The 12,329-nt window shown below is 57.7% G+C and overlaps 1 protein-coding gene across 1 annotated transcript; it reads right to left on the bottom strand.

Annotated features, from left to right (window-relative positions):
• Positions 1 to 4,846: 4,846 nt before the first annotated feature.
• Positions 4,847 to 9,681, bottom strand: TRIB3 (tribbles pseudokinase 3). The gene is given in 5 exon segments (XM_065414478.1): positions 4,847 to 5,339; positions 6,125 to 6,417; positions 7,180 to 7,464; positions 9,324 to 9,623; positions 9,625 to 9,681. Coding segments are annotated over 5 exon segments (1,428 nt in total).
• Positions 9,682 to 12,329: the final 2,648 nt, after the last annotated feature.

Genomic DNA, 12,329 nt, shown 5'->3' with positions numbered 1-12,329 from the left:
TCCCCGGCGAGCCACCCAGGGAGGGCCGTGCTGGGCTTTGAAGCAAGGGAAGGGGAGGCCTGCCCTGAAGGTGCCGTCCCAGGGGTTGGCAGGGAGTTGAGGCAGGCTGGGACAGGACTTTGGGAGGCCTAGTGAGAGCTGCGGCGCCATCCAGCCCCAGGGTCGCCTTCCGGGGAGTTGCAACGAGAGGAAATTCAGCAACGACAGATGCCAAGTCTGACACTTAGGAAGGAAAAATCAAATGCCCAGCTACAAAATGGGGCCTAGGTGGTGGTGCTGCTGGGGGTCACCGAGGCTCACCAACTGAGCGTGAGTCAATGTGATGCAGTTGTGAAAAGGGCTAAATCCTTCTGGGGTGTTAACAGGAGTGTCGTACGTAAGGCACGGGAGGTCATTGTCCTGCTCTACTCGGCACCGGGGAGGTCTCTGCTGGAGTCCCGTGCCCAGTTCTGGGCACCCCACTTTGGGAGAGATGTGGACAATTTGGAGAGAGTCCAGAGAAGAGCAACAAAAATGGTAAAAGGTTTAGAAAACCTGACCTGTGCGGACAGGTTAAATCAACTGGGCACGTTTCGTCTAGAGACGAGAGCCTGACCGAGGGACCTGGTATCAGTCTTCAGATGTGTTAAGGGCCGTTATAAAGAGGCCGGAATCGGATCAGTTGTTCTCCACGTCCACTGAAGGCAGGACAAGGAGGAATGGGCGTAATCTGCAGCCAGGGGGGTTTAGGTTAAATGGTTGGAGCTTTAAGGGTGATGAAGCTCTGGAACAGGCAGCCGAGGGAGGCTGTGGAATCCCTTTCCTTGGGGGTTTCTAAGGACAGGTTGGACAAATCCATCAGGGCTGGTCTAGGTTTATTTGGTCCTGCCGCAGCGTAGGGGCTGGACTGGATGAGCTCTCGGGGTCCTTCCAGCCCCACGTTTCTACGATTTTATGCTGGGCCTCACGTCAGGGCTTCTCTCCCTTTCCCGTACCGGGCCCCCAGCCCCGCGCACGCTGAGCCAGGAGGGACAGGCAGGTGGAGAAGCCCTGACTGAGTCGTGGGGTGTTCAGTCCCAGCTCCCAGGGACGTGGGTAGCAAGACAACACGGCCTGCTGGTAGGGCTGGGTCTGTCTGTACGAGGGGGAGCCCAGGGCTGGGACTGGCTGACTGCTAGAGGGAGCCCAGGGCTGTGTACTTATCAGCGAACAAAGGGAAGTGTGAGTGAGGCAAGGGGAGAGGGGCGAACCCAGGACCAGCCCCAGGGACGCCGGGCAGCAGGTGGAGGAGATGACGTCCCCATACCTAACGCAAGAGGTTATGGGTCAGCGGCGAGCGATTCCGAGGGGGCTCTGCTGTCCTCCTGCACCAGCCGGGTTGGGCCGAGGAGCGGCCCGTTGCCCCTTCCTGTGCAGCTGCATGGCTAGCCTCTGAACCTTCATCCTTCACCCCATCCCGCGGGCCAAACTGCTCTCCTGCCGCCCCAACCGGGGCCCATTCCCGGGGGCCGCTGAGAGCAGGATGTGCGTCAGTCCTGCCCCTAGCCCCGGTGCAAGGTACATCTCAGCCCAGCACCTCTCCCCTAGTGCCTCCGCCTGGCTGAGTCCCAGCCACTCTGCTTGTGCTCCTCAGCGGGAAGCCCAGAGAGCCCCAGTGCTGAAAAGCTTGGCTTGGAAATGATCCCCAGCCTCCTCTCCAACCCCCACGCACCCAGGCCCTGGCCTGGCACGAAAACAGCCTCGCGGGAAGCGGCGTCTCCTCAGCGCTCTGGGGAAAGGATTAGACCAGCCGAGGGGTGAGTGGAATTACCTTCTGCAGCTTTCACAGCCTGCTCCTCCCCACTGGACAGCGTGTGAAAACTGACTGAGCTGTCTGCTGCAGACGGGAAGACCACTCTCTGGGGCAGAGTAGAGGGACAGAGGGGTCTAAGCACAGCCCTCCATTCGCCCCCCCGTGCTCTCCTGCGCCTGACCCCAGAACCAGCTCTGCCTGCCCAGACATGCCAGGGTGCAAGGGACACTGGCCATCCTGCTGAAGCAGTCAGGCCTGGTGCTGGCAGGGGGCAGGTTGTTAGACTCACAAAGAGGTCTCTTCCGGGGTGGGGGCATTCCTCTCTTCCTGGCTCCATGGGGAGGCAGCTGGCTAGTCATCCACATAGGCCCACGGCCCACCTTGGGTGGAGATCAGCTGGCTGTTGCTACTGAAGAGGGAGTGTTAGATTGGCGATGGAAGGAACATGCTCTTGTACTACAAACACTGGAATTGCCATAGGATCAGGACAATGGTCCACTGGGTCCTTTCTCCAGCAGCAGCCAGTCCTAGCTACCGGAGGAAGGGGTCAGCCCTCCCCTGGTGGATAGCTACAGGCTAACCTGTCCCTGGGGAAGTTTCTTCCTGAGCTCTGCCGCTTTGGGGCTGACGTGCCCTGTAGCACAAGGGTTATGTCCCTATGAATAGCGATCCGCTCTGATGTAACTGCAGCTGTTTCCGCTGTCAATATCAATGCTTAATCCCTTTTCCAGGCCTGAGAAATCCTTGGACTTGGTAACTGTCTAGTAGCAGGGAGTTCCACATGCTAATCATACATAGTATTTAAAATATTTCCTTTTAGCGGTTTGAAATGCGTCGCCTTATTTATTCAGATAGCCCCTGTTCATGGGTTGTGCTACAGGATAACTAGAAGCATCCACTTTCTCTTCTCAACCTGGTTCATTATTGGATATTTCCTTTCTTATTCAACTCTTCTCTCAAATGACACACTCCTAATCTCTCCTCCCTTAGGCGGCTTTCCGACTGTTCCTGCTGCCCTTCGCCAGCTGCTCGACATGTGCCTACACAGTGGGTGAGATGCAGAAAGGCAGGTAGGTGATCCGAATGGCACATGCTATCCCTGGACAGGAGGATTTGGACAATGACATTACAATATTTGCAGGATTATTCTCAATCCCTTTCTACTTACATTCAAACGTCTTGTTTGATTTTTTACCCCCTGCCATTCATTGAGCAGATGTTTTTACTGACCTGATCACAAGGATGGCCAGGCCTTTTTTCTGAGCAGCTACAGTTAATTCAGATCCTGGCCACGTGGATGACTTAATCTGAATACAAGTCCTAGAGGTGCCAGACCAGGAACACTTTATCCAAATCCCCTTGAGCTGCATGGGCTGGGTTCACACGGAGTCAGGAGCCTTTGCAAAGCCAAACCAGAGCCCATCTCTGCTGCACCCGGGGCGCAGAAGTTCCAAGCAGCGCACAGGTGAGGAGCCAGTGGTACAAACCTTTTATTTGTCAAAGGACAGAAAAAGAGACACATGGTGCTGTGTACAAACGAGTCCTGGGCTGGGCCCTGTAGTGTCGACACATGGTTGGGGTACAAAACGCATGCTACGAAGGCCCAGCTCCGGGAGAGGCGAGGCGAGGCCCCGGGCCTGCGCTGGGAGAGCGGCAGGTGCCTGGCTGGGCTAAGTGGGATGGAGCAGGCCGGTCCATTCTGCGCACGCCGGCCGCTCCCCAGAAACCAGCTGCCTCACAACTCCCTGAGATACGTATGGTCAAAGTTCTTCTGGGCTGCTGCCGGCCCCCCGCCCCCTGGCCTGAAGGGATGGTGCAGGGCTGGCCTGGCGCAGGCTCCTGGGGTGGAGCAGAGGGCAGGGTCCCCAGTGGGCAGGTTAGAGAGCCAAGGCAGCCTGCTGCAGTCACAGCACAAGATGGGGCGGGGAGGGGGGGGGGGGAGGCTACATGGCACGATAGTGCAGAGACCTCATAGTGCCCCCCACGCCAGCCAGGGCTCACTCTCTGCCCCACCGGGAACAGCTTGGGCATGGGCTTTATTTGCTCATTGCCAGGAGCCCAAGGGCCATGCCTGGCAAATGGGGCAGGCCGTAGTCGCCCTCCCTACTAGCATAGACCTGTGCCCCACCCCAGCATAGTGTGTCCCCTTCCCCTCTGCTTCAGGGTGAGCACTGCATGCTGGGACTTGTAGTCTGTACAGGCTACAGCTACAAAGGGAAGGGGAGGTGGCCCACAGGGCTACACAGGCTGCATCCAGCTCTTGGGCTCTGCTTTGACGTGACCTTGGACCCCTCCCCCCCCCCCCCCCGTCTTGTTCACGCTCCCACCCAGCTGCATCCCCCTCTCCCTTCTCTGCTCTGCCCATTAACGTCTCTACCCTCCAAGCCCCACGGAGCCGCTGCCCTGGCTGCAGCAAAGCTCACAGTTCCCAGGTGACAAGACACGGAGCTCCTCAAACACCCTCCCATGCCCGCTGTCCTGTGCCCTCTGGGAAAGGGCCCCCCCAACACCCCCACTTCAGGAAGCTGGTATCAGAGCTCAGCCCCCTCTGCACCCATCCTGCTTCTACGTGGCCACAGGGACTGGTGCAGAACCCGGAGACGCCAGGGCCTGCCTCGGTTCCCTGGCTGCTCCCTGCCTCCGGAGCCCCATGTCTGGGAATGGGAAACGCACCATCCCTCTGGGAGGGCGCTGCTGGTGATCAGAGTTTGAACAAGTTCTTTGGCACGAGTAAGTGGGAGCCCCCTAGACCAGGGCTCGCTCGGGGCTCACTCCCGTTTAGTCCCGTCCGCCCTGAATCACCGTGTCAGAGGCTAAGGCACTTTCCCGCTCTGCAGGATTCAGACACGCGCCTGGACAACCACAGCTCCCACTCTGAGGCACTTGGGTTTGCAAGTCCTGGCTCTGGGCCCTGCTGGTGCCGACACAGCCACAGCGTTATCCCGATCTGAGCAGCAGCCCCCCTTAGACAAACAGTCACCAGCCCCAGCTCGCCTGAGGCATCCGACAGTCTAAGGTTCCCTGGGGGCATGGAAGGCCCCTTTTGTAATGCATCCTTGGGGATCCTCTGAATGCTTAACTGTGCAGATCTTCCTCCTCCTCGTCCTCCTCGTCCTTTTGGCTCCAGGTGTCTGGCACAACTTGCTCCATCCCCTGCTCCCCAGAGGGGTTTGTGCAGGAGTCCTCGGAGCCAGCACCACCGCTCGCTAGCCAGGGGTGGAGCAAAATCTCCTGGGCCGTCAGTCTCTCAGCCGGGGTCTTGCGCAGGAGGCATCGGATGAGGCACCTGGCCTTGGGGGAGAGGCCGTCCGGGATGGAGAAGACGCCCCGGCGGATCTTGCTGAAGAGCATGGCAGGCTGAGTGTCCTGGAAGGGGTATCGCCCCACCAGCATGGTGTAGAGCACCACGCCCAGGCTCCACACGTCAGCCGCCTTCCCTGAGTAAGAGTTCTTGGAGCTGAGGATCTCCGGGCCCACGTACGCCGGGCAGCCGTGCTTGTCCGACAGAGAGTCATCCGGGCCGCTCAGAAGACAGGCGTCCTCCAGGTTCTCCAACACCAGCTTTGTGCTGCAGAGAAAGAGGGAAAGTGCCAGTAAATCAGCCTGTCGACAGCTGCTGCAGTCCAACCGTGCTAGGGAGGTAGGCCACAGAGCTAGACCCCAGGAGTCCTGACTCCCAGACGGCAGCTCTCAGCACGAGACAATGGTGCCACCCCAGAAAACTAGGTGGGAACTAACTTCTTAAGTGACCAAGACAGGGATTGGAGGGAGGCGCCATCGGAGGAGGCTTTAGCGCGAAGCCCTGGCGGCTCTGGAAGGATACAAAGGTCTGAATTCCCTGCGGCACAAGCAGACCTCTGTGGAGCTATGCAAGGAATAGGGCCCAGAGCGAAAGCTGAAGCCAGAATGACCCTGAGCTATACTCTAGGGGTCTGCTAGCTCACTGCCATGCCGCTGTGACCAGGGGCCCCGGGGAAACAAAACATGAGGCCCCAGGAGCATCTGCAACATGCAGGGGGCCCGTGGGCTCAGCCTGGCTGGAGAAGCAGGTTTCGAATGGAAGTGAGGCTCCTGCTACGCCCAGGAACCCCTCCCTCCACTAGCACTGATAAGCTGCTGTCTCTCCCTTCCTCTGGCTTTCCTGGGGTCAGACAGCCTGTGTCCCAGCAAGGCTGCTGCAGCCGCACGCAGGGCGAGCTCATTCCAGAGCCTCGGCTGGGCTCTGCACAACGATCGTATGGACGAGGAAAATGGCCCTGGGCTCCCATGCACTGGACCCCGGAGTCCTGCTCCCCATCCAGTCCGCTGCGGGGCCCCTGATGCTGAAGGGTTCAGCTGGACGCCAGCCCTCACCTCTCCCTGTCTACAAAGAGGAACTTGCGGAGTTTGAGGTCTCGGAGGATGACCCCGTGGTCGTGGCAGTGGGCAACCGCCTCGGCCATCTGTCGGAAGAGCCCAGCGGCCTCTCTCTCGGGCAGGCGCTTGCACCGGCGGACGTGGCTGTGCATGTCACCTCCGCCGGGCTGGAAGAAGACGTAGACGTTCTGGTCCCCTTGGATCACCTCGGTAACCTGGGCCACATTGGGGTGGGGCGAGAGGTGCCCGTAAGGGGCTATCGTCTCTGGGTAACTCCTTGCCGGATAAACCTAAAAGAGAAACGACACTGGGCATGAGGAAAAGCAGCCCGGAAAGAAAGGCAGGGGGCTGGTGCGGTCCGGGCCGTGCACAGGCCTCAGGGCAATCGTTCCCTCTTGTCTACAGTCCTGCTGCCGCAAGGGATCTAGGGCTCTGTCTAAGTGGGGGCAGGGGGTCTGCGAGCTGCAGTATCGTACCTCACTCTTGTGTGCCATGCTGTCCAAGGGATCTTAAATTTCACAATGTAGCCACCAGGGGGCAGCACTGCTTGGAGGAATGTGAGGCGCAAGGAGAGGGGACCCATGGACCAGGAACCCACCAGCCCCAGCGTGGGTCTCGTATCTTCCCTGCCCAGCATCAGAGGACCCATGTCCGTCCATCCCCTGTCCGCTCATGGAAGGACGTGGGCGAGAATTGGACAACAGGCTGGAAAGGGGAGTTGATAAACCTGAGGGGGACCCCAGCTGGGAATGGAGAAACTTTCCAAACAACCCCCTTGCCAATGCTGTTCTCTGCAGCCACAGCCCATACTGGCCCTGAGGCCCACCTGCCCCCTTTGCCAGTCTAACAGAGCAGTGCCAGGGGGGCTGGCGCAGGTGTCCTCAGAGAGCTGCCCCCAGGGACATCTCCACCAGGGCATGAAGTGCCGTGGCATTTTCCCATAAACAATCTGAAGCCCACAGACTTCCCCAGGGCACGTACTCTCCAGTAAGACCAGGCTCTGAGTTCCTTGTAGGGGGGAGCAGAGACTGGCACCAGAAACCCTGCTGTACCTTGCAGCTGTACTCCGCCTCTGTGTGCCTGTGCACAGCCCTGTAGGAGCGGCCCCCTTCCCTGGGCTCCAGAAGGATGTACGGTCCAATCTGCAAGACCCTGGAGTCCTGTTCCACGGCACAAGGGGACCGCACAAGGGGCTGCAGGCATGGGGTGAGTCCTGACACGGGACCCAACCGTGGGCGCTTGGGCTTTGAGGGCTCGGAGTCAGGGGTATCCTCGAAGTCCAGCCGTTTCTTCCTCAGTGGAGACGCTACAGGGATCACCTGCACGTTTAGACTCATCTGCAGAACAAGACGATGGAAGGGTTACATCAAGCTGCAGCGCGAAACTAGTCGCTTCAAGAAAGAAAACCCAGGAAATCCCTGCTCTGCCGGGTCTTCTATCTCCTTCCTACAGAGCCACTCTGGGAACCCAGGTTTGTTTTCTAGCATGCTGCGAGCACCCCCAGCTCCTGGTCCATACAGACATGTACTGGGTGCGGCAACTATCTGCCATGCGTTGTCTTTAGCACTCCATTTCCAATTGTACAGCCTTAAGTATTCCGTTTGCATCAGATGCAGTGTTAACATGACAGTCTGCAAAAACCTGAGCCAAAAGCACCTGCTTCAACGCCCCGAGAAGGTTATTTGTGCCACCCTGCTACCCAGGAAGACCTAGGCACTCAGAACAGCTGCTCTGAGTAACTAGAATTACTACAGTGAAGGGAAGAAAGACCCAAGTTAAACATGAGTTCATCCAAAGCCAACTGAGAAGTATTTCTGTCGAAAACTTGCCACCCACTGATGTCCTGTCCAAAGTAGTAAAGGCTCCAGCCAGCCAGCGCCAGCGGGTACGTGTCTGAGGAGGATGTGTGTGTGCATTCACGTCTGATGATGTAATGATACTGTCTCATAGTGTAATAATGGTGAGTGTGTGTCATGATAGCATGGGTTTGTCTCTTCCATAGTGTAACAATAGTGAGTGCATGTGTGTCTCACAGTGTAAGAATGATGGGTGAGTGTGTGTGTCAGTGTCATGACAGTGTGTCTCGGTGTGTAATGAGGATGAGTGTGTGTGTTTAATAGGGCAATAAGGGGGGGTGAGTGAATGTGTGTGTGTCTCCATGTGATAATGGTGGTGAGTGCGTGTGTCAGTGTCATGATAGTGAGTGTGTCTCATAGTGTAACAATGGTGGTGAGTGTGTGTCTGCTGATGGTGGGGGGTGAGCCTGCAGGACAGGTACAGAACAGAGCCCCCGGCCCAGCTGTGAGCTCCCACAGCAGCCAGGTGAGGCCGGCAGCCTGCACTGGGCCTTGCCTGCTCTAGGGGGCAGCCTGGTGCTGTTCTCCACCCTCCCAGCCAGTGCTGCACCATCCTGCTGCGGCTGCCGCTGAGTCACTGCTACACAACGGCTGCCAACAGGGGTGGGGGTGCTGGGCACCCCCCTTCCCCGCAGCACCGGCCACCCCCAGCCTGGCACCCCCCTTCCCCGCAGCACCGGGCACCCCCAGCCTGGCACCCCCCTTCCCCACAGCACCGGGCACCCCCAGCCTGGCACCCCCCTTCCCCGCAGCACCGGGCACCCCCAGCCTGGCACCCCCCCTTCCCCGCAGCACCGGCCACCCCCAGCCTGGCACCCCCCTTCCCCGCAGCACCGGGCACCCCCCTGGCATCCCCCTTCCCCACAACACCGGGCACCCCACCCCACCCCGCCCTCCCAGCCTGGGCCAGGCCAGCCAAACACACCCTCACTCCTACCCAGTGCGCGCTGCCCCGGGGCCGGGGCACCCACGGGCGGCGCTCGCCTTCGGCCGCCAGCAGAGTGGCCCCGCTTGCCGGCCCGATCCCGGGGGGCTCCCCCAGAGCCCGGGCGGGTGGAACCGGAGCGCGCCCCGAGGGGACCCCCGCCCCGGGGAGCAGGGTGCCCTACCTTCGGGGGGGGGAGAGGCGCGGGGCTGGCTGCCGCTCCGGAGCGATCCCCGCAGGCCGATCCCGGAGTCTCAGACACCCCGACCCGCCATTGTCCCGGGCTGCTCCGTTCCGGGGGTCCTGCCCCGGCCGGGGGCGATCGATGGGCAGCGCGGGGCTGCGGCTCGTCTCGGCGGGCGCTTTGTTCGCGGGGCTGGCTCCGCTTGGCTGCGCGCAGCCGGGGGAGGCTCACATCGCCCGGCCCCCTGGCTCCGAGCCCCAGATCCCGGCGGATGATGTAAACCCGAGCTAATCGGGGCTACCCCACCCCCGTGCCGCTCCGCCGCCGCTCGCCTCCCCTCCGGCGCCCGGCGCGGCTGACGCTGAACTCACTCCGGATTGCAACATGCCCCGGCTACAGCGCCGCCCCCTCCGCTTTCCCTGCCGTGACGACACGCGGAGGTTCACCCTCGCAATAACCCCTGCCTCGGCCGAGTGGGATTGCGCCACTCCCGGGCTCGAATTACTCAAACCCGCGGCCGGATTGCAGCAGGCTGACACAGCCCCACCCCCGGCTCCGAGAATGGGGGGTGCCCCCAGCTCTGCTGCATTGTGTCTCCAGCACCGCGTGCCCGCCCGCTGCCCGGGCTCGAGTGGGTTGGTGCCTGGTTTCAAAGCAAAATATCCGGGGTGGGTGCTAGAAAACTCTGTGCCGGGGGAGGGGGGAGACAGGGCCATGTCTGCCCACAGCACTGCCCTATATACAGGCAGAATCAGGATATTACAGCCCAGAAATTCAGTAGTGATCCCTGCTCTGCCCCTCCTCCTGCACCTGTGCAAAATGAGCTGAAATGTGAATGCCCCTCCCCCCCCCGCCTGCTTCCCCATAATAATGTAATAAAAATACTGTAATGATCAATAATAATTAATAATAAATAGCGTGTAATAAGCATGTCATAAAAACAAATTTTATATTTCCAAGATCACTGCTTTTATCTTTTATACTCAGGTAAAGGAGAAAATCCCTGGAAATCTTCATTTTTAGGAGGGGGTTCGCGAGACTTGACATTTTAGTGAAAGGGGTTCACAGGTTGTTAAAGTTTGGGAACCACTGCCCTAGCCACTGGATGTTGGCAGGGTGGACTCAGGGACCGCTCATGTCACCCCCGCAGGTGAAACAGGGAATCATAGAATCATAGAATATCGGGGTTGGAAGGGACCTCAGGAGGTCATCTAGTCCAACCCCCTGCTCAAAGCAGGACCAATTCCCAACTAATCATCCCAGCCAGGGCTTTGTCAAGCCGGGCCTTAAAAACCTCCAAAGAAGGAGACTCCACTACCTCCCTAGGGAACCCATTCCAGTGCTTCACCACCCTCCTAGTGAAAAAGTTTTTCCTAATATCCAACCTAGACCTCCCCCACTGCAACTTGAGACCATTGCTCCTTGTTCTGTCATCTGCCACCACTGAGAACAGCCGAGCTCCATCCTCTTTGGAATCCCCCCTCAGGTAGTTGAAAGCAGCTATCAAATCCCCCCTCATTCTTCTCTTCTGGAGACTAAACAATCCCAGTTCCCTCAGCCTCTCCTCATAAGTCATGTGCCCCAGACCCCTAATCATTTTTGTTGCCCTCCGCTGGACTCTTTCCAATTTTTCAACATCCTTCTTGTAGTGTGGGGCCCAAAACTGGACACAGTACTCCAGATGAGGCCTCACCAATGTCGAATAGAGGGGAACGTTCATGTTCCTCGATCTGCTGGCAATGCCCCTACTTATACAGCCCAAAATGCCGTTAGCCTTCTTGGCAACAAGAGCACACTGTTGACTCATATCCAGCTTCTCGTCCACTGTGACCCCTAGGTCCTTTTCTGCAGAACTGCTACCCAGCCATTCGGTCCCTAGTCTGTAGCAGTGCATGGGATTCTTCCGTCCTAAGTGCAGGACTCTGCACTTGTCCTTGTTGAACCTCATCAGGTTTTTTTTGGCCCAATCCTCTAATTTGTCTAGGTCCCTCTGTATCCGATCCCTACCCTCTAGTGTATCTACCACGCCTCCCAGTTTAGTATGCATCCGAAGAAGTGGGCTGTAGCCCACGAAAGCTTATGCTCTAATAAATTTGTTAGTCTCTAAGGTGCCACAAGTACTCCTGTTCTTTTTCCCAGTTTAGTGTCATCTGCAAACTTGCTGAGAGTGCAGTCCACACCATCCTCCAGATCATTAATAAAGATATTAAACAAAACCGGCCCCAGGACTGACCCTTGGGGCACTCCGCTTGAAACCGGCTGCCAACTAGACATGGAGCCATTGATCACTACCCGTTGAGCCCGACGATCTAGCCAGCTTTCTATCCACCTTACAGTCCATTCATCCAGCCCATACTTCTTTAACTTGGCGGCAAGAATACTGTGGGAGACCGTATCAAAAGCTTTGCTAAAGTCAAGGAATAACACATCCACTGCTTTCCCCTCATCCACAGAGCCAGTTATCTCATCATAGAAGGCAATTAGGTTAGTCAGGCATGACTTGCCCTTGGTGAATCCATGCTGACTGTTCCTGATCACTTTCCTCTCCTCTAAGTGTTTCATAATTGATTCCTTGAGGACCTGCTCCATGATTTTTCCAGGGACTGAGGTGAGGCTGACTGGCCTGTAGTTCCCCGGATCCTCCTTCTTCCCTTTTTTAAAGATGGGCACTACATTAGCCTTTTTCCAGTCATCCGGGACCTCCCCCGATCGCCATGAGTTTTCAAAAATAATAGCTAATGGCTCTGCAATCTCATCCGTCAACTCCTTTAGCACCCTCGGATGCAGCGCATCCGGCCCCATGGACTTGTGCACGTCCAGTTTTTCTAAATAGTCCCAAACCACTTCTTTCTCCACAGAGGGCTGGTCACCTTCTCCCCATACTGTGCTGCTCAGTGCAGTAGTCTGGGAGCTGACCTTGTTCGTGAAGACAGAGGCAAAAAAATCATTGAGTACATTAGCTTTTTCCACATCCTCTGTCACTAGGTTGCCTCCCTCATTCAGTAAGGGGCCCACACTTTCCTTGACTTTCTTCTTGTTGCTAACATACCTGAAGAAACCCTTCTTGTTACTCTTAACATCTCTTGCTAGCTGCAACTCCAAGTGCGATTTGGCCTTCCTGATTTCACTCCTGCATGCCTGAGCAATATTTTTATACTCCTCCCTGGTCATTTGTCCCATCTTCCACTTCTTGTAAGCTTCTTTTTTGCGTTTAAGATCAGCAAGGATTTCACTGTT

Source organism: Emys orbicularis, chromosome 12 (genome assembly GCF_028017835.1).
Source record: "Emys orbicularis isolate rEmyOrb1 chromosome 12, rEmyOrb1.hap1, whole genome shotgun sequence".
Taxonomy (NCBI): domain Eukaryota; kingdom Metazoa; phylum Chordata; order Testudines; family Emydidae; genus Emys; species Emys orbicularis.
This window is presented reverse-complemented; position numbering and strand designations above follow the sequence as displayed.